We start from the raw sequence: 22469 nt of genomic DNA, 5'->3' as shown, positions 1-22469 counted from the left end.
CTTTTCATTTATTTAATGAAATATTTTTGAGTGCTGCACCACAACACCGCTGTTAAGCAATCATGTATACTGTAAACAAAATAAATAAATAAATCACAGTCACCAATTACACTGTGCTATTTATTGAATTGCTGATTGTGCTAATTTACAGTTTAACCTGTAGAAAATGATACATAACAAAATGAAGTCATTAATTAAACCCTCAGAAGAACTGAAAGTGACACACCCTTCAAACAAAGTTTTAGTTTGCTGTTTGCTGCTTCCAGCCCACAGCATGACAGATCCTCCTTCATATCTATCGTGTTCTACAACATTCAGAGGAAAGAAACTTTCACCGTGTCTCCAGATCATAATCCAGACAGAATCACTGATGTTCCATCTGATGTAATCCCTAGTCCAACTCAGACATTCACCACGCTTTCTCCAGACCATAATCCAGACAGAATCACTGATGTTCCACTTTATGTAATCCCTAGTCCATCTCAAACGTTCCAGGGTGTCTCCAGACCATAATCCAGACAGAATCACTGATGTTCCACCTGATGTAATCCCTAGTCCATCTCAAACATTCATCACGTTGTCTCCAGATCATAATCCAGACAGAATCACTGATGTTCCACCTGATGTAATCCCTAGTCCATCTCAAACGTTCCAGGGTGTCAAGAGGTACGAACATTCAAGCTTTTCTGGACCTCATTCCAGCCTCACGAAGCTGTCTGCAAACCGTCTGTATAGAAATTTCTCAATTCTGTAGCATTTTCAAAAGGTCACCGACATGACTCATTTTGAATATGTGGATCTTCCCAAGGAGTTGTGACTCTTCTGCACCTCCCGCCATGCTGTCTCCTAACATTACCACCGTTTTGGTATTGACTCCACATACAGAAGGCCACATTTTGGGACACTTTCATAATTGAGAGGCATGACATTGAGTTGTCCCCTATTATGTCCCATGTTTCCCCTCATTAACCAATTTCTAATTGTTCTCTGAGCCATTACACTTTACACTTTACATGTGCAAACACATTGAATTGACTTAAAGATTGGGTAACACTTTATATTAAGGTGCTGCTTATTAATGTGTTATACATAGCTGCTTAATAACTATGTGTTGATAAAGCATTATATATGGTGTATAACCCTATAATGCTTCATTAACACTATATACAGGGGTGTAGTGGAGCCGGAGCGGGGCGGAGCGGCGCTCCGGCACTTTTTCAATCCATGTTTTTCAATTGCAAATGTTCACATTTATAAATACATATATTTAAAATATTTTCGTGTTCGAATTTTGTCTAAACACTTGTAGTAAGCATTGCCTGCGGCTCTGTGCCAGCTGTGCGAATTTGCGACAGACAGACAGCTAGCTATACGTTTAATAAAGACAAGCTGTCGGCTAAAACATCAAGTAATCTGAAAAACGATGTCACCACAATAAGCAGCACAGTTGCTGCTTTTGATTGGTCCATTATTATGCCATTAAAATATGCTGTCATTCCAGTTTTTTTTTTTTAGCAAATCAATTTTGAAAGTGATGTTGCTGACAACCAATCAGAGAAGGAGGCGGTTCGTTCCTTGGCCGTAACTGAGGTGATGATATTAGTAACGGTATTAATAATAATAAAAAACAACTCGCAAATCAAAAATGTCTGGTCTCGGAGGTAGTAAACGAACTCGTCAAGAGACTTTGATACAATATTTTGGCAATAGTAGTAAAAAACAGAAGATCGTTTGTTGTACGGCAGAAGCAGAACCTACAGTGGAACCAGAACCTACAGCAGTTGAAGAAAAAAGCGCGGAGAAACAGCCATGGCCAAACATCTGGAGTTCTGAGGTATGGGAAGAAAAGAAACAACTTTACACTTTCCTTGACTGTGCGGATGGTAATCTGGGCTGTCGTGTTTGTAGACGTGTTTCTGCGCTGTCAGTTTTGAAAAGTCAGGGTGTTTCTCTGTCTTCTGAGTGGAAAAATTACAGTGTTGGGTACAATGGAAAAACTCGAGAGCAACAGCTACGATCTTTGAGAAAAAAGATAGCTGAACACAAGAAATCCAGCGCTCATAACAAGGCCACTGCATTGTTACAGCAGAACACAGAGGACATTATTGGGAAATGTGTTGACAGTGCAAAAAGGCGAGATCACGAAACTACCTGTAAAATATTTTCTACTGCTTACTACCTTGCAAAACAAAATCGACCCTATTCTGATCATCAGGCCTTACTGGAACTGCAAGAAATAAATGGTGTTAATGTGGGAACTGGTCTTCATTCCAGATACAGCGCCACTCAAATTATCAACCACGTTTCTGATGAAATGGTCAAAAAGGCCTGTGAGAGAATAATACACATCGATGGAAAAATTGCTGTGTTAATTGATGAATCAACAGCTCTGAATGGTTCCCCAGCACTTATTGTGCATCTCAAATGCGAGACAGACAAGACACGTGACCCTCACTTCATGTTTTTGGAGTTAGTTGAACTTTTTGATCAGTCAGCTGAGTCCATAGTGTTAGCGCTTACTAAGTGTCTTCAAAAACACGGGTTTGACCATGCATACTTACAGAAGAATCTTGTTGCATTTGCAAGTGACGGTGCAAGTGTAATGCTTGGGAAAAAATCTGGTGTGGCAAAACGAATTTCAGACATGTACCCCAACATTGTTGTCTGGCACTGTCTAAATCACAGACTCGAACTTGCAGTTGCCGATAGTGTTTCTGAGACTACTGGCATGAACCATTTTCATTCTTTCATGGACAAGCTATACTCAGTCTACAGTAGATCAGCACTAAATCAGCAAGAACTCCGAAATTGTGCGAAGGAACTGGATGCTGTCTTGAGGAAAATTGGTCGTGTACTGGATGTGAGATGGGTTTCCAGTTCGTTCAGGACTGTCTCCGCTGTGTGGGAAAGTTTTGAAGTTCTGTCGACTCATTTTAAAGCTGCCGTAAGCTCTAAGCGGACTTCTGCTGAAAGAGCGACATACAGCGGTCTACTGAAAAGGCTGTGCTCGCCAGAATTTCTCATTGACCTCGGAGTTATGTACGATGCCTTATACGAACTTTCACTGCTGTCAGAGATTCTCCAGAAACGGACTACTACATTGGTTTATGCAGATAAAATGGCACGTAGAACAGTAAGGATTTTTGAATCCATGAATGAGAATGTAGGTACAAAGACTCTTGAAGCGCAGATAGCTGCCATGGAAGGAACATTTAAATCTACAGTGCTGACGTCGAATCCCAAACATGTAAAAATAAATCATAAACAATTCCTTACCAAACTCGCCAATCATATGAAAGAACGACTTTTTACAACCACTGCATCAAATGAGAAGGTATGTTCATAAACCTTGTACAGATTTTTTTAATTTTAATAGCTAGCCTAATTGTTTGCAATTAACGAGCAGAGGGGGGCGTTAATTTCAGTTTCATGTGTAGTATAAAACTGCAACTGAGAAGTATATACAAATAAATTATAAACATCTGCACTCCTGTCAGTCTCATCGCAGGTGCATAGACTAATGTAAATATAAGAATAGAAAAACACTCCCGCACAGTATATGTATTCTGCAAAATCTCACTTTTATTATTTACTTTATTTAATCCTACTCAAAACTACAAAACGCATATATATATATATATATATATATATATATATATATATATATATATATATATATATATATATATATATACACAGTTAAGGTTTCGAAAATACATTTTAGAAATGCTACCATTAATTTCAAATAGCTTATTCTTTCAGGCTTCTTCCGAGGTGAATTGCCAAAAATATGAAAGTCTTCTTTCTGAGCTCTTGGTCCTGGATCCACACCACTGGCCTGCAGAACTACCCCAGGGTTATGGCGAAAATGAAGTTGAAAGATTGTGTCGGCGCTTTCAGCTAAATGAACGTATTATCAAAAATGCATTTCGAGATTTTAAGGAGAACAACGGAAGAATTCCAGATGATTTAGCTCCACTTATTAACTGCACACGTGTGATCCCGTGCAGTACTGCTGAATGTGAAAGGGGATTCAGCCAAATGAACTTAATTATAACTGATCAGCGTTCCAAAATTTTAATCAAACATGCTTCAGCCTTAATGTTTATCAAGCTTCATGGACCCCCTTTGAGACAGTGGAATCCAAGCCCTTATGTGACCACTTGGTTGCGACACAATCATCGATCCGCAGATGACAGCCGTACACGGGTGGCAGCTCCAATTTCCAGCGACTCCCCTGACGCTCTGTGGCAGTTCCTATAGTTGACTAAAAACAACCTGTGATTGGTAAGTGCAACTTTTAATTTTCTATAGAGAGTGGAGATTTTACAGAAATTTGTTAAGTAAAATATGTGTTATATTATTATTAAAAAAACCCCGATTAAATCGCGTTAAATGGAAAGTGGGCGTAACTGTTAATACCTCGTTAACTATTTAATTGATTCTCATTGGGACCGCTCCGCTACTTTTTTTTTTACCACTACACCACTGACTATATAACATAGTTATTAAGCATATATTATATATTTATAAAACATCAATAAGTAGCACCTTAATATAAAGTGTTACCAAACAGGGTTTATTTGGAGGGTCTAATTAATGATCTCCTGAACCTTCTTTTTGTTATGCATCATTTCTCACAGGTTAAACTATACTAACACAATCAGTCATTAAAAAATGGCACAATATGAAGATCCTCTTTGTTGCAAATCCTACATTTGAGTAGTATATATTGTGACCGGGCTTGTGCACGCTGAGTAAACAGACCAGGTAATTCCAACAAACGTCAAGGTTTATTATGTGGTTTTCACATGTAGTTCAACAACTCTTCAGTGCAAACGAAATGAGGTTTCAAAACACAAAATACAGCTCCCAGTAGCAATCCAGGAACAGTTTAACAGTTAAACTCAAGTCAGGCTTTTCAACAGCTACGTTACCCCATAACAAGGTTGCCCCATACAGTTCCAGGATAAGGAAAACAGAATAATTAAATAAATAGTCATGATGGTGTCAAACCATAAGTAGGAGAGGAGAGTGTAGATCCAGCGCAGATGGGTTGAAGAATCCACACAGCCTCCCGGTATGATGAAAGCACACAGGCCAGTGTATAGACAAAAAACAGACAGGCTTTTAGGTCAGAGAACCAGCTCGAACGACTGGAGTGGTGCTCTTTTATAGGCAGCTAACTAACCAGGTAATTGGTTTCTACTGGCTACAGGAGCCCGCCATGAGCGCCTCCTGGTGGTGCCAGTGGGAGCTTGCTCACAATATATTGTACTGGCAGAACTGATATTAGGTATTCATTTCTTAATTACCATTGCTAAGGACAAATCATTTAATTCTGACAGCTAAAATAATCAAACTTTAGAGAAAAATCTAATTATATATTTGTAAACCTTAGGTAATCAGTAACAATTATTTGTTACCAACCAGTTACAGCTGTTTGGTTTGAATTGATTTCATATTGAAAGAATGGTTGCTGCTAGCAAATTTGAGGAAACGTACATTGCAAGTTTTCATCCTACTCCCACTCTTTGAGTAAATAAGTCTTCACAACATATTTACATTAGATTTAAGTAAAAATGGCAAATCATTTAAACATAACAACCTTAGTTAAATGCAGTCATACTGAATAGATATTTTATTAATTGCTTTTTCACTTCCCTGTTGTTTCATTTTAATGGTTGCTAGTCTCTGGGGAAATACATGCCTCACAGTATGGGGACTGTATTTATGGGATATTTATCCTGAGAGTTCATTCGGCATGCAACATCTTTTTAGTGCTATGCAATTACAATGTCTGCTCATCAGAAGCGTTGTTGGTGTGTTTGTTTATTAAAAATGATGTGGAGGATACCCTCTGAAAAACAGATTAACATCCATACAGTATGTAAATGAGAGCCCTTCTAAATGCTGATAATCGGCTGTGAGAGTGATCTTATGCCTACCTCACCAGCTGCCACAATAAAACTTTGCTCAGAATATTCAGAGTACAAAAAGTAATTGCTTTTTTATTATATAAAAATGCAAATAATGGCTTCAATAAAAAATATATATATTATTAATAACCTGTAGAAAATTCAGGCACTGGTTGTAGAGTTAAAGCTGGTTCAAGAACAAACAAAAAAAAGAAAAATCAAGTGCTTGTTTTCTACAGAATGAATGAGTCAAATTGCTGTAAATATATATTGGGTTTTAGTTCTCAACTGTGTATCTGTTGCTACTCTTAGTTTTTTCAGCCTCAATCAAGGGCTGTGGTTTATGTCTAGGGCGTCTGATTTTCGGGTGAAATATTTTTCCAAATTCGGGTGAATGCTTTTTTTAAAAATCGGGTAGAATTATTTAATGAAAAAATCAGGTGAATTTTTAAAATATATAATCAAGAATAAATATTCGGCTAGAAATCGGGTTTTATTTAGAAAGAAATAAACAAAGTGTTGACAACAAAGTTGTCATCAACAGTTTAAATCCCCAGCATATGTATATTTCCACACATTGGGGTATGCAAACTTTTGACGACATCCATCTCTCTCCCCCTCTCTCACTTTCTCTCTCTCTCACACACACACACACACACACACACACACACACACACACACACACACACACTGCATATGGAGGCATTTCTCTATTCCAATCAAGTTTTTTTTTGCAGTGGAGTTGCAAGTAAAATTGCACACAGAACATACGGGAAAACTTGGCTCTTGGCTTAAACACACACTCATAAAAACCAGTAACCAGGAAGAAAAGTGTGCAAAAAAAGCATAAACCTTAAAGCTATGTTGCTGTAATTTTGAAAAATCCAATATATATATATATTACACTAAGAAGCCACATTTTTCTAATAGGTAAATCATAAATAGGTAACTCATAAAAACCAGTAACAGGGAAGAAAAGTGTGCAAAAAAAGCAAAAACCTTAAAGCTATGTTGCTGTAATTTTGAAAAATCCAATATATATATATTACACTAAGAAGCCACATTTTTCTAATAGGTAAATCATCTTACCATCTTCGGCACCAGTTCTTTGTTGCCTTTTAATCACAGCCAACTGCACATGAGTTTATTCATATACAGTATGTGTCTATTCGGGGAGTTTTCGGGTTTAACCCGAATGCAGAAAAAAAGCATTCGGGGGAGAAATCGGGTTAAATCGGGTAAAACCCAAAAATCAGACGCCCTATTTATGTCCCCAGAGGGATGAGGGTAGAAGCTCTTATGGTACCAAATCTTGAGGAATGTGAACTTGGATATGGTAGTTATTTGATATTGGGTGGAGGTCAATTATCAGAAAGGTGTCTCATGTACCAACTCTTTGCAATCATGTTTTATTTATGCACCAAATGTCCTGCACACAATTTTAGTTGTACAACTTTGCAGTTTGTTAAGAAGAGATATTAATTCTGATATTTTCTGAAAAGACAAAAGAGAGATAATGTCTCCAGCAATTTGTAAATCAATGGGTACATTTTAGGAGTTTTTTTAGTTTTTAAATTAATGTTAATCTTCTTGCTTCAGTGAAACTGGTGCTAAATCACTTTTGTAACTCCATTAAGTAAAAATGGTAACAAGAATTGAAACACTTCTCAGTGGTGTTTGAGAAAAATAGAGCTAATAGCATTTTAAAATTGAAGACTGTTCAGAGTGGTTTTTAAGCTAAACAGAACCAGTTACAAAGAGGATTACATTGAAGTGATGCAGCTGAAAACATTCACATTGCAGTCTGTCAGGGTTGTAGTTTGAGTTCAGTTTCCCCAAAGTCAGGTGTGTCTCTAACAAGAGCACTCTTCTGTGCTGTTTCACTGATATACGCTAGTGTGAATGGATGAAGTCAGGTGTCTTTACATCGATATCCATATAGTATGACTGTGCAATTTAGCATTTTTAATTTACAATCTATATAGAACATGTTAATTTGTAATTGTACACTGTAAAGATATACAGTAGTTACTGTAAATGTCTGTCAAAATGTTACTGGTCAAATCTTTGGGACACTAAAGCAGTCGTAGCATCAAATGTTAGTGCTCTGTATCAATGTGTACAGAACACAAAAGGCTAAGAAAATAAGGTGAATACATCTGTAGCAAATTAATTCAGAAAGGTAATCTGAGTAAAGCAAAGTTTGCAAGGAGACCATATGTTCCATATAAAATGCTAATCCACAAATTAGTGCAATGTTCAAGGATCAACGCCTGCATATCAGGTAAGCATGTCTTTGAATGTTAAAATAACCTGCATACATACAAATGAGGGCTTAAAGGCAAGCTGTAAACCTGTTAATCTGGCATAATAAACTGTTGGGCCTGATGATCCTTCAGTAAGTGGTTTTTATACTGACATGTATTATTTAAAATGCAGTAAAAGTCTACTTCCATTATCTTCAGATTAAATGTATGTTTCATGTAGATCCATTCTGCCCTGTGTTGAAGCTTTCTCTCTGTATAAGAACAAAAGACATTACTATGGATAAGTGATGCAATGTAGGTTTTATTTTGGTGCTGGTCATAGTGTTATTGCATGCTTAAATGTTTAATTCAACCTTGTAAGCAATTCAGAGATAAAACAATTAAGAAACGTTAAGTAGACAAACGTTTCAATGAACCCTTTAGTAGCAATGTCTTCTTATCAGTGTCTTGTAAGTAATTTAATTAGAAATGGTAAATCATCAATTTAACAAGTACATACTTTTACTCAGTAATAAAATATAACTTCCAAGTAAAAAAAAATAATTATATTTATTTAAAAATATATATATCTCTGAAAGACAGAGAAAGGAGGTCTAATCAGTTGCTTTAAATCATAGCATATTTAAATACTGACACTAAGGTAATTAGAATGTGTGCACATTCTCTTTAATGCAATTAAAATGCCAGAGAGAGAGAGAGAGAGTCCTATTTAGTGCTTAACCCTGTTGTTGAATTTAGTCAATATACTTGACAGTTGTTCATACAGAGTTGTTGTTGGTAGTAAGATGTTATTTTCATGTTTATCATCTAATTGTATAGTTCTCCTTTTGAAAAAAAAAAATATCATTGATAATTTTTTTGTGTTGATATTTAGATCCGTCAATGTTTAGATGAACTGAATAGACCCCCCCATGGTTTTCCTGATGCACTTTATTTAGAGTTGTTCTACATTAGAGATAACCTTTTTATTTGTCATTGAAGGCTCTGGAAACTTCTGGGACAAACAACACAAGTTCAGTCATGCAAAATTCACTGCACTGCAGCAGATAAGATTGTGGTTGTATTCCGATGGGAGCAATTGTGAAAATGATGTAATGTGATGACAATCTGGAGATTGAATACTTGTTTAAATGAATGCAGTTGTTGGTGGTGTTAGTATTCAAACTATATATATATATATATATATATATATATATATATATATATATATATATATATATATATATATATATATATATACATGGAATGTGGCTGAGTCTTGATTGAATAGTATCCTGTCACAATGCAATTTACTCTTTGACTGTGTGCAGCCAGAGGCATGACAGGTGGTGTCACATTGACACAATGACATAATGCTTATGTGCAGGGCTCAGTCCTTGTATGGTCTCATCCAAACATATGTGAACAAGAGTGATGGAACATACTTTACATGTCAAAAGTTCATTAAAATAATATGTTAAATGAATGTTTGTTAATGTACCGGTATTTCTTTTTTGTTTATCCAGAGAAAGCAAAATAGTTTAGTAGTCTCAATATGCTCCACAATTTGAAAGTAATAACGCACTGATTGATTTCAGGATATTTTTCCAGAGATCTTTCTTGGCACAGTCTTAGGTGAGGGCTACAGCTTTCAGTGTATTTAGATATTATAGACTAAATCTGGTCTCATGAGGGCTAAAATAAATTTTCACATGGTTTTTGAACGCACATTCTGAATCCCCAAGTGCGCTAAGCAGTATTTGACAAGAAGCAGCACTACCTTTGCTTCTTAATACCTGTTTGTGAACCTAAATAAAAAGAAGGATGCTGGATATTATTAACACTGTCACCTGTAGTTTTGAGTGGATTTACTTTTCAAGACCTGTTAAAATGTCTGCACTGTTGAAATAATTAAGAATGAACTATTATTAAGTAAACATATTTTTGAGGACAGCTAATCTGTGCACATCTTACAATGAATAACATTGTTTGAATAAAAAAAAAAAATCAGTAGCTGTCATTGATGATCAATCATCAATTTCTAATTTAAATGTTAATATCTACATACAGCAGATCTTAGAAAAATGTTTCTAGAAAATGCAAAAAAAAATAATATATAAGATACTGGGCATGGTTTTAATTATGAAGAGGAGGTCTGTTAACAAACATTTTACTTGTGTAGCCATACATTTTATTTCAGGTGGTACTCACATTGCAAGCAATTAAAATGATCAAAGATAAAATCATCTGGTTTATTGAAGATCTGTGTTATGTAAAATATTCAAAAGGAAGATCTGAAGCAATGCACAATACACTGATGCTTTCTAAGCTGACACGATAAGATATATCTCTACAAATTGATTCTCTGCAGTTATTGTATCTGTTTAACAGCTGTGACTAAGATAAAGCATTGAATGAATGGGTCATAGAGCAGAGGTCATAGTGTTGGAATGACAGATATAGGACTTTTTTTCCATTTTGCCTCCATATCTGAAGAATTAAACCCAAACAGAGAAGTTATTGTCCTTCATTAACAGGTTACATCCTAAAAAAAGAACCGCAAATAATCTAAATATTTTATTGCTGGACAGAGGTTAAATAGTGTCATTATTACCAGTATAGTATTATGTGACACTACATAATTATAGATAATCTTTGTTTTATCACTAACCTAAATAACCACTTCAACTAGATCATTCTCTGTCTCACATACGTTTGTACCCCAAAATTAATTTTCTAGGAATGTTGAACCACTGGGGGTGGTCCATTTTCTGTCCATTTAGCCTGGATTAAATATCTTACTACCAAGTTTTCAATACCTGGACCAGTTCATTAAGCAGGTCAGGGTGTACCATGGCAAAAATTCAAATGCTAGGATGAAAATGTGGAAATGTTTTCTCAAACCAGGGCGAGAAATCTTAAAAGTGAATATAAAGAAATCCATCACAATATCTGCAAACCCTTTCCAGTAGTATTTAAGACAAATATATGGATGGCCTTATTTCCAGTCTAAAGGGACTGAACAATTGTAGTTGCTTAAGACAGGTAACTTTGTTTTTATACCAGTAAGCCTTTGCCTAGTTGATATGATATGAGCAAGTGTGTTAATACTGTACCTGTTTTACTGCAACATTTTTGTTTGGTATTGGGACATCCAATATTTACCAGTTAAACGCATGCACAAGTCAGCATAGCATATTAAAGTACACAAGGAAAACAGAAGCATTACAATTATTTACTATTTGGACATCAAATGGGGAACACATTATGAACATAAAAGTGCAAAGGTACAACTAACAATTATTCCTTTACCAAATTCATTTAATAAAGGTGCTGAAGCCATAAACACAGAAAATATGAACAGAATAAAGCTGTGACTGGCTTTAAGTCAAGAGAAAAACAACCTTGCATCCTATTGAGATAACAGTGTGGATGAGTGATTGAAATTGACAAGGGCATCTTTGTCTGTGTGAAGGTCAATGGCTGTGTCTTCTCCACTACCCTGTGATTCAACCAATGTTGAACACAGTAGAAAAGGCAAGTATTTCAAGATTGACCGCATATATACTCAGGTCATGTTGATTTTCTTTAATTTCTTTTACCTGACCTACTTTAGTACTTAACATATTTATACAGTATCAATATAATAATAATAATAATAATAATAATAATAATAATAATAATAATAATAATAATAATAATAATAATAATAATACATGTTCCTTGTTATTCTTTAGTTGACCAATATAAATCAAATCAAATCAAATCATTTTATTTATAAAGCACCATTCACACCAAAGACATCTCAATGTGCTGTACAGATACAACAATTCATAATCAAATACAATCCAAAAAACACAAACAATATACAGGAAAACAATGTTTAAAAAAAACAGTAAAAGCACACTAGGATTGAAAGGCCAATCAATAGAAGTAAGACTTAAGTCTAGATTTAAAAGCTGTAACAGTCCCAGCAAAGGTAGGAAGGGCATTCTATACCTGTGGTGCTCTGTGTGAGAAAGCCCTCCCACCAGTTTTAATTTTACTCAACCTCAGGACAATATAGTAGCTGACAACCTTTTAAAATGACAATTTTGAATATTACACCTAGAATATTAACTTGGTTTAACTTAAGGGATTTAATGCATGTTTAATGCAGTCAACACAGATTCAAAATGTTTACCTCACATACAAAGCCTAAAGAATGTCTGCACAATATTATGTAATATAATTTTAACACATTGTCATCACTGCCTTCTTTCTTGCTTTCTAGACAGGCCAAAATTGAATTTTCAATAATATATAAGTTAAGTTAAATCCATTATCTGTTACATATTTTATGTACCTAATACATAGGCCTGGATTTACTAATGTGTGTATTGCACCAAAGAGGGGGTTGGGTTTGTGATTTAGCCATTTTTGGAAGTGTAACTTTTGTCAAGCTGTGTATGAAAAACCAGGGGGGAACAGAACAGGGAATTTCTATTCACACTCTTTTGTGAAGGTAGACCTCACTAACTGTGGGGTCTGCCTTCACAGTTGAGACTGAGAGCTCCTGATATTTTAGAACTGATAAATCCAAACTGAACCCCCCCCCCACCACCACCACCTTACAAAACAGAGATAGCCTCGTCCTTGCACATATGTAATGTAATTAACCCCCAAAAACATGAAAGTAAACTTCTAGAATAACAAATTGCAGATTCATTTAAATTTGGATAGCAGGTATAGAGACAGCCAATCCGACTCCTATTGATTTAGTTGATTGACTTTTTTTATTTTTTAAATCAAACTTTTTCATATAAAACTACAAGTTTTGTAAAATGTTCCCCCATCAGACAGTGTTGGAGGAAATGTCATTCGAAGTCCATCAAGTTATTAAGATTTTGATGATTAGAATTAAATAGCCAGGGTTTGTGGTATTTACCTGGGCTAGGTTGTTGACCTGCATTAAAATGTATCATTACTGTAGCTATCAAAATCGGAATCCAAGCAGAATGGCAGGTAATGGTGCTGGACTGCAGACACTAAATTGAAACTTATATCAATGGGATCCAGTTTTGCCAGTATTTCCAGTTGTTTAAAATATTGACATGTCTGTTGCTTTCCAATATCAATTGGCTTGTGATGTTTTTAGTTTTCCCCTGTGTATTTACTGTTTTCAATTATTTTCCTTTTTAATCATTAGAAGGAAGCTTACTGAATACTGTCCTTTGGCCTCTGGCCCAAGATGTTCTATGTTGTTGTTTTTTTCTTTCAATCGTGTACTTAAATGTTATCCTCTCTGTTCCAGGAAATTAGGTTACTTAGTTGGGCACAGTGCTCAACTAAGAACAGAGACATTTCTTATAAATTATGAGTTGGCTGATTTATTTTAGCAATTTGTTCAGCTCAGCATCTTGTTGATACTAAAGATGATGTATCTTACAGACCTGGTATGAGCACCATTGAATTTGAGACATCCAGTAGTTTATGGTGCAGCCCCTGCACAGTGAATTGTAGGGGACACAATGTTTTGAAAACCGCAGTGACACATAAGGGACTTCTCAGTTTGGTATCAGCCACCTCATTAGGCCATCTTTCATTATGTTTGAGACTGGCTCTTCACTTACAGTACTTGAAAAAAGGAAAGGAAAGAAGACAAATAGTTCTCCAGTTTATTTGAGTTAGTTTCTAGCAGAATAATATGTGAAATGCTGTTGTGCATGTTATTTCCGTCAAAATGGATCAGAATATATGACATAACATAAAAATAAGCACCAGACTATGCAATGTTATGTGCTAAGTGCAGAAAAGGAACATAAAATGAAGCAATTCAAAATGTATTCCCTATGTTTTGAATGTAGAACATTAGTTATGAGCTGGACATAGTTTTAAACATTGTTCTATAGTTTCCAAAAATGTTAATCAACATGTGCTCAGAATAATAGCAAACTTCAGCTCAGGCAGTCTCTTGTAAGCTACAATAAAAAAATAAAAAATTGATATTTTTTTTGGCTGCATGACATTTATGTGAGTGTAAGTTTCATACCACTTTAAAATGTGTATTTTACAGAGACTGCTATTTTTGATCTAATAAACTGTTTGGGCTGTATTTAGGCAATTCAAATATTCGAATACATTATTTCACCAAATGACCATGACTATAAGGGAATTACATCTAGAGCTATATGGATTCAGGATATGTATATCCTGCAATATATGCACTTACCCTGCAATCTTCTGTCTGTACCTTTACTGTTTACTGTACCTAATCTTACTTCCAGATAACTCAGTTTGAAACAAGACGCTGGGCTGTTAAAGGAATCAAGCCTAAGTTTCCCTTGTGCTTATAAAAGTATTTAAAAGTATAGTACATGAAAGCAGAGGACAAGTCCTGGCATTATTGAGTGTCCTGTATCAAGTAATTGACAAGACTTGCTGAGGCATCAAGCTGCTGTAGGTAACTGGAAAACCTGGAGATGCTCAATGCTGCAGTAACAATTGCAAAATAAATGGTTTGATATGTATTTACGGTAATTCACTTTTAACAAATATGGTTTCTAAAATTGGCATAAGCTAATAGCCCTGCATTTTATTCACAAAAGTTCACACAGCCCTGAGTTTAAACTAAATTCTGTAATGCATCAACATAACTACGATTTCCACATGATTTGTACAACTTTCTATGTTAGGTTGAGATAGAATTTTTTATAGTGCATTTTACTAGCATTCAATACTTTTTAGAAATGTTGGTCTTCATAAGCTTAGTAAAGGAAATTATTATAATTTTATAATCATCCGCAGCATTTAAATCTATCGTTGATAAGTCTTAAAATAGGGTTAAATAGCAGCTATTTACGCTGCTAAAACAAACACTAATTTAATTTAAAAAATAGTTTTATCACAAAGTGAAACTGAAATCACTACAAACAAATTCACATCGGGCTTGATATGTAATTGAGGCAATTCACAGCAATCTAAACAACAGTAAATACAGGCCTTAAACTCCTATACCGACGTAACGTGGACTTCTTTCCACCATTTTTTTTTGGGGGGGGTGGAGGTAGTGGTCATTTTTTCATTGATGTCACAGCATTTATATTTAAAATGTGATTGTTGCCTCATCACCGCAACCACTTACTGATCGGGACTGCAGATTAACTCTTTTCACTGTCCAAATGTTACCAAGCTACTGAATCCTGGAGGCAAGGGGTTCCGGCCTAGGAAGTATCTGCCTGGACGAGTGCCCGACCAGCAGGGGTTGCTGAAGCATGATGAGGAGAACTTATCCTAGCCAAAATTCCCATACTGGCCAACTTTTTAGAACCAAAAAGCAGTATAACCCAGTCTTGTGCTGTGACCGGGAACCTCCAGTTTTTATGACCATTTTCACATTTGTTTCACATTCTTTTTCAATAATTGTATAAAGTGGTATGATTAGCTTTGAAAATCGGTATGCTGAAAAGGGTTTAAAAATTGGAAGCCTACCACTTAAATTATCAGGGGTGGTATGTATGAATTCCCCTCGAACCCGCAGGAGCAGAAAGGCCAATGCAGGACCAAGAATGACAGCTGAGCGCAACCTGCAAGTTCCTGATCACTTAAATCTCTCTGGACTCACATCGTAATGCCTTTACTTGATGATCCACTGGGACCCAATTCCATAGTTCCACTATGATGTTAATTATGGGAGCAACACCACTGTGAATGACTGTCACAAAGACGGCCAGAGTGGGTGGCGTCAGACCGGAAGCAGGAAGGAATACACAGAGAGATGTGGTTTGGTATAAGCTGGGCGCTTGATCGCGCTCAGCATTTAATAAACAGAAAATAAAAGGTTTGAAACACAAAAACACGGGACACGGCACTATACGCCAAAATAAAGAGATAAACAAAACAGACTAAACAGTGAACAGACAAACGGACAAACACGGTGAGTGAAACAGTTCTTTCCTTATTATTATTATTATTATTATTATTATTATTCTTCTTATTACCTCCTTCTCCACACTCGTTCTCCACTCACCGAACACCTAACCCTGAGTGCAAGAAATGTGCGTCTATTTATACTGTTTGTGCTGGGATTCAATTACTAATTAATTACTCACTTGAATCCCAGCACGTGAATTCATTACGTGAAACCCCGTGTTCACATATTATATTTTAAATGCACGTGCGTGATGTGCAATCCCGTGCCTAAATATAATTATACACTTTAAACACACGTGAAACACAGACCCGTTTATATCCCGTGTACCAATCTATACACCAACATTAACATACGCACGCATATACACAACACAGAACACACAAATGCACACAGGGCGGGGCACTTTGCCACATATACCCCCCCTTGTGCGCAGCACACATGGCCTCAACGGCCACCTCCCCCCTTAAATACCCAGCAGTCCCGGCCAAAGTCTCGGGCTGGGAAGGGAGGCTTTAGTGGGCCCATGGCTGGACATGCTGTCAGCTCCCCTGCCGGTAGTGGCACGGCTGACAGCATGCTGGTCCCGTCCTGCAGCGAAAAAGCTGCGGGGGCAGGTGGTCCCCCGACCTCCCCCTTCTTCATAGCCGGCAGCTCCCTCCTGTGGGGCTCCGGCCACAAGAACTCCTGCAGCGAAACTGCTGCTGGGGAAAGTGGTCTCCAGACCTCATCCCCCTTCTTCGTGGCCGGCAGCTCCCCTTTCTGGGGCTCCGGCCACCGTACTCCCTGCGGAGGTACGGGCAGCAGAGGCAGCTCCAGCTCCTCTGCTCCAGGCGGTGGCGGAGGCAGAGGCAGCTCCAGCTCCTCTGCTCCTGGCGGTGGTGGAGGCAGAGGCAGCTCCAGCTCCTCTGCTCCTGGCGGTGGTGGAGGCAGAGGCAGCTCCAGCTCCTCTGCTCCTTGCGGTGGTGGTGGCGGAGGCAGAGGCAGCTCCTGCTCCTCTGCTCCTTGCGGTGGTGGTGGCGGAGGCAGAGGCAGCTCCTGCTCCTCTGCTCCTTGCGGTGGTGGTGGCGGAGGCAGAGGCAGCTCCTGCTCCTCTGCTCCTTGCGGTGGTGGTGGCGGAGGCAGAGGCAGCTCCTGCTCCTCTGCTCCTTGCGGTGGTGGTGGCGGAGGCAGAGGCAGCTCCTGCTCCTCTGCTCCTTGCGGTGGTGGTGGCGGAGGCAGAGGCAGCTCCTGCTCCTCTGCTCCTGGCGGTGCTGGCTCCCTCTGCTGTGGCGGCTGGGCATGTGCGCGCCGTGCTGCCTTCAGCAGCATAGCGAGAGGCTGCTGGGGGACACCAGCATCCTGCCCTTCTCCCCCCCAAAAATTTTCAGGGGGTTGAGCCTGTAACCCCTCCCCTTCCGGCTCTTGGGGCTGAACCAGCAGGCATTTTCCCTCTGCTGGTGGCTTGGGTCCCAGGGCTGTGGAAACCCCGACTTGCCTCCCTTTGGGCTGTGGACGCACCGACTCCTCCCTTTTGGGCTGTGGACGCACCGACTCCTCCCTTTTGGGCTGTGGACGCACCGACTCCTCCCTTTTGGGCTGTGGACGCACCGACTCCTCCCTTTTGGGCTGTGGACGCACCGACTCCCCCCTCTTGGGCTGTGGACGTTCGGGCTCCCCCCACTCAGGCGTAGGACGTTCGGGCTCCTCCCACTCAGGCGTAGGACGTTCGGGCTCCTCCCACTCAGGCGTAGGACGTTCGGGCTCCTCCCACTCAGGCGTAGGACGTTCGGGCTCCTCCCACTCAGGCGTAGGACGTTCGGGCTCCTCCCACTCAGGCGTAGGACGTTCAGGCTCCTCCCGCTTGGGCTGTGGACGCTCAGGCTCCTCCCGCTTGGGCTGTGGACGCTCAGGCTCCTCCCATTTGGGCTGTGGACGCTCAGGCTCCTCCCATTTGGGCTGTGGAGGCAAAACCAGCAGGCATTCACCCTCTGCTGGTGGAGATGGGGACAGCAGGTACTCACCCTCTGCTGGTGGAGATGGGGACAGCAGGCATTCACCCTCTGCTGGTGGGCCTGCTACCTGGGCTGCTGTTCCTTTTATCGTTGCCTCCAGGTAGCTGAGGAGAAACTCCACACCTTCCTCCAAGGTGTTTGGGGTGTGTTCCTCCTGATAGGCCTCCCATCTCTCACTGTCCATCATCCACAGGGCCCGGACGATTATGGGCAGACACTGGGCCTCCAGCCCAGCATTCTCTAGGAACCAGCCCCGCAGTTTGATGGCGTCTTCTGCCATTGACCTTTTTTTTTTTTTTTTTTTTTTTTTTTTTTTTCCAGACCCCTCCTGGTCTGACGCTTGGAGGCGCGGCTATCCCACGATGACACCACGTGTCACAAAGACGGCCAGAGTGGGTGGCGTCAGACCAGACAGGAATTCAAAACAAAGACAGTGGTTGATGATGAGCTGAGTGCAAGAAATGTGCGTCTATTTATACTGTTTGTGCTGGGATTCAATTACTAATTAATTACTCACTTGAATCCCAGCACGTGAATTCATTACGTGAAACCCCGTGTTCACATATTATATTTTAAATGCACGTGCGTGATGTGCAATCCCGTGCCTAAATATAATTATACACTTTAAACACACGTGAAACACAGACCCGTTTATATCCCGTGTACCAATCTATACACCAACATTAACATACGCACGCATATACACAACACAGAACACACAAATGCACACAGGGCGGGGCACTTTGCCACAATGACATACAACATAAAGTGTAGACATCTACCACTGTTTCTATAGTCTTTTCCCCAGAAATCTATAAAGGAAATACCAACCTAAAGCTTTGTGGAAAATGTTCTACATGTATTTAGCCTCATTATAACAATAAAGACATTTCTATAGTTCAGCCTCTCTAAATGTTACGGTAGATCATTGGAGAGTAAGTAGCAGGGTTTCGAATATAGCGTTGCATGCACACTCGTGTTGCTACGACTGTTTAAATGACGTACCTGTAATTTTCATTTTCATTGTTAAAATCCTGACAACCTTTTACACTTATAATTTTAAAGTCTGTTTCAAAGCTTTCTTTCAAAATGGCCACATTGTCAAACAGTTAACACAGCAATAACTATCCACTTTTTGTTATGTTGTTTTTTATCGCTTTTCCTGCAGTGATTTAGAGGAGAGATCTCCAACCCCAGTGCACTAGAGCGGACATTTTGAAAAAAAGGTTTGAAACAGACTTTAAAGTTATAAGTGTAAAAAGTTGTAAGGTTAACAATGAAAAGAAAAATTACAGATACGTTATTTACACAGTTGTAGCAACACGTAGGACCATATAACACTATATTTTTTCCGAAACCCCGCTAGTTACTCTTTAAGGACATGGCAGTTTTTAAAATGGTTATTTCGAGATCAAAGATAAATTATCTCAGGAACTCCGCATTTCAAACTATTATGTCAAGATCACAAGATACATTATCTCAGGATCTAGACAAATTTTTCTCTATGTTCTCAATGAGCCACTGTACAATTCAATCCAGTACAGTACTTTAAACCTAAATCCTTCATTGGGATCTATCAATCTATATGCTGAGTGGGTGCATTGTGAGCACCTTTATGCACTTCCCTCTCATTAGAAAGTCTGTTTAAAGGGAACGTTTCTTCATGTTTCCCTTGAGAAAGACCATTGTTTATTGATAAGTGATTACTTATTTATTATTATTATTATTATTATTATTATTATTATTATTATTATTATTATTATTATTATTTAACAATTCATTTTATTAATTCCAGTTTTTTCTCCGAAATGAGTGCCGTCAGCCATCCTCTTTTTTTCTTTCCGCAAGACGGTCATGCAGCCATCTCAGAACATATAGCGTCAGAGGACATTCAGGCGCCCAGCCAGCCACAGGGGTCGCTGGTGTGCGGTTTGCCAAGGACTCCCCAGCCGACCTAACCCCTTCCTGCGTGGGCAGCGCTAGGCCAGTTGTGTGCCGCCCCCTGGAAACTCCTGTCCACGGTCGGCAGTGGCATAGCTTGGATTCAAACCGGCGATCTCCAAGCTACAGGGCGCATCCTGCACTCTGGGTGGAGTGCCTTTACCGGATGCGCCACTCGGGAGCCCCCAAGTCATTACGTATTGATTATTTATTGACAGAAAATTTAACTGATGAAAATAAATTCATTAGAGGTAAATGCTTCAATGTTGAAGAATCCCACAAAGATATAGCTATCTATGTCTATTAAAATATGTTTTAATAATCAATAGTACTTACTATGTATCTAACAGAGAAAATGACAAGTAAATGCATCAATAACACTATGTAACACAATTTTTGTTCCTGGGTAGTAAGTGTCATTTCCTAATTGCTTATGCCTCAAAAGTATAGAAAATGGCTATTATTCCCCACAAACTTTGCTTTTGTGACCAGGACAGTGATATTTTGAAATTTACCTATTTCCAATGAGAAAACCGGCGAATTTGTGTCTTTTCGTTCACATAAAGTCAGAAAAAAACAACATATGAATCCAAATTAACATGTATTTATACTAAAGTAATACATAAATGACTACAAAAGATTTAGAAGTGAGTAGTTTTTTGAGATTTACGATTATACTGTAAATCACTTTCACGAATCAGCCCCCAAATGTTGTCTCCCATCATGTTCTCATTATACTGTCCTTGGTAGAGGTGTTCAAAGTCCAGTATATCTTGGTGGAAGCGCTCGCCTTGCTCCTCCGAGTACGCTCCCATGTTCTCCTTGAACTTATCAAGATGAGCATCAAGGATATGGACTTTGAGGGACATCCTACAGCCCATTGTGCCGTAGTTCTTCACCAGAGTCTCAACCAGCTCCACATAGTTTTCGGCCTTGTGATTGCCCAGGAAGCCCCGAACCACTGCGACAAAGCTGTTCCAAGCCGCTTTCTCCTTACTAGTGAGCTTCTTGGGGAATTCATTGCACTCCAGGATCTTCTATATCTGTGGTCCGACAAAGACACCGGCTTTGACCTTTGCCTCAGACAGCTTAGGGAAGAAGTCTTGAAGGTACTTGAAGGCTGCCGACTCCTTATCTAGAGCTCTGACAAATTGTTTCATAAGGCCCAATTTGATGTGCAGTGGTAGCATCAGCACCTTCCGGGGGTCCACCAGTGGCTCCCACTTGACGTTGTTCCTCCCCACAGAGAACTCAGTCCGCTTGGAAGGGTCCACCATGCAGAAGTAGCAGTTGCTTGAGTGGTCAGTGGGTTCCCGCCAAATTCTTGGGATAGCGAACTTCATGGCTCTCTTTTCCCCTCTGTACCATCCTTGTAAAATTAAAAACTTTTACAATTTTAACAAATTTTATAACATAAAATTCCGAGCAACAATTGTCCATCTTACCTTCCAGAGTTTTTTTGCAGTGCTCGCAGGTGAAATGAGGTGCCCAGTTTGTCTTGATCCCCGACAGGCATGCCGAAATATGCCTTGTAGGCCTCACACATCTTAGCAGATGCTTCCGCGGAGTACTTTTTCACTCTTGTCTTGATAAATTGGCCGCAGACATAGCAAAATGTGTCTGCCGGATGCTTGCAGCCTCTTGATGCCATCTCAGAAAAATGCAGATATGTATCCACTTAGGCAGCTGGAACTAAACTGAACTGGTGGGCTTAAGGCCCCTGTATTTATACTACTATTTATATTACTGGAAAGTTCTAGAAAGTTCTAGAAGTTACTCCAAGTTTACTCAGCACTGAATCTATCTGGAATGTTCTGGAAAATAGGTAAATTTCAAAATATCACTGCCCTGGTCACAAAAGCAAAGTTTGTGGGGAATAATAGCCATTTTCTATACTTTTGAGGCATAAGCAATTAGGAAATAACACTTACTACCCAGGAACCAAAAAAAAAAAAAAAATTGTTACACTGTGTAATTACTCTATAATTATTGGTAACATATTGCTTACATGTTAATACATATTTTCCCTTATGAATGACCCATTATTGTTGTAGCTATATGAAGTGCACAGTATACCACAGCAGATTTGTCTTTTTGGGAAAATAAAAACAGAACAAAAAGATCCCTTCGGTGTCTGTAACTATTCCAAGGAAATTCAGAAAGGTTAACTTGAAGCTTTGTATTCCAAGTTCCAATGCACTGTGTGAAGACAAAGCATTCCTGTGAAATGCAATGTCTAAATTCTAATTTATAACAGTATGAGTCAGAGTTGTAGGGGTTGAACGGGTTATCTCAGCCAAGCTTATCCTAATATATTGTATTCGTGGGATTGCATGGTAGATTACAATGAAGGTGAGGCTGCTAGAATGAGGTCAGAAGCAGAAAAAGGAAGGAGGATTCTCCTGCACATACCAACCAGGAAATATTCTATAATGCCTATAAACTCCTGCTCCTGTGAAGA

General features: G+C 38.9%; 2 protein-coding genes and 1 non-coding gene across 5 annotated transcripts in view; 2 read left to right on the top strand and 1 right to left on the bottom strand.

Annotated features, from left to right (window-relative positions):
- The window catches only part of LOC117400629 (dual specificity calcium/calmodulin-dependent 3',5'-cyclic nucleotide phosphodiesterase 1C-like), a 185425-nt gene that overhangs the window by 57714 nt on the left and 105242 nt on the right, over nucleotides 1-22469 (top strand). The gene's annotated exons all lie outside the window — the stretch shown is intronic.
- On the top strand, nucleotides 1176-4306 carry LOC131736968 (E3 SUMO-protein ligase KIAA1586-like). The gene is made up of 2 exons (XM_059023083.1): nucleotides 1176-3334; nucleotides 3763-4306. The coding sequence occupies exons 1-2, from the start codon at nucleotides 1646-1648 to the stop codon at nucleotides 4261-4263; spliced, it is 2190 nt and encodes a 729-aa protein (XP_058879066.1). The 5' UTR covers nucleotides 1176-1645; the 3' UTR covers nucleotides 4264-4306.
- Nucleotides 19396-19502, bottom strand: LOC117972280 (small nucleolar RNA snR87). The gene has a single exon (XR_004663382.1). It is a non-coding gene; the product is annotated as a small nucleolar RNA snR87 (small nucleolar RNA).

Source organism: Acipenser ruthenus, chromosome 4, assembly GCF_902713425.1.
Source record: "Acipenser ruthenus chromosome 4, fAciRut3.2 maternal haplotype, whole genome shotgun sequence".
Taxonomy (NCBI): domain Eukaryota; kingdom Metazoa; phylum Chordata; class Actinopteri; order Acipenseriformes; family Acipenseridae; genus Acipenser; species Acipenser ruthenus.
This window is presented reverse-complemented; position numbering and strand designations above follow the sequence as displayed.

Excerpts from the sequence above, each read along its gene's own strand:
- LOC131736968 (XM_059023083.1), top strand. The coding sequence starts at position 1,646 with ATGTCTGGTCTCGGAGGTAGTAAACGAACTCGTCAAGAGACTTTGATA. Across the intron at positions 3,335-3,762 it reads CCACTGCATCAAATGAGAAG|GCTTCTTCCGAGGTGAATTG; the intron begins GTATGTTCATAA and ends TTATTCTTTCAG.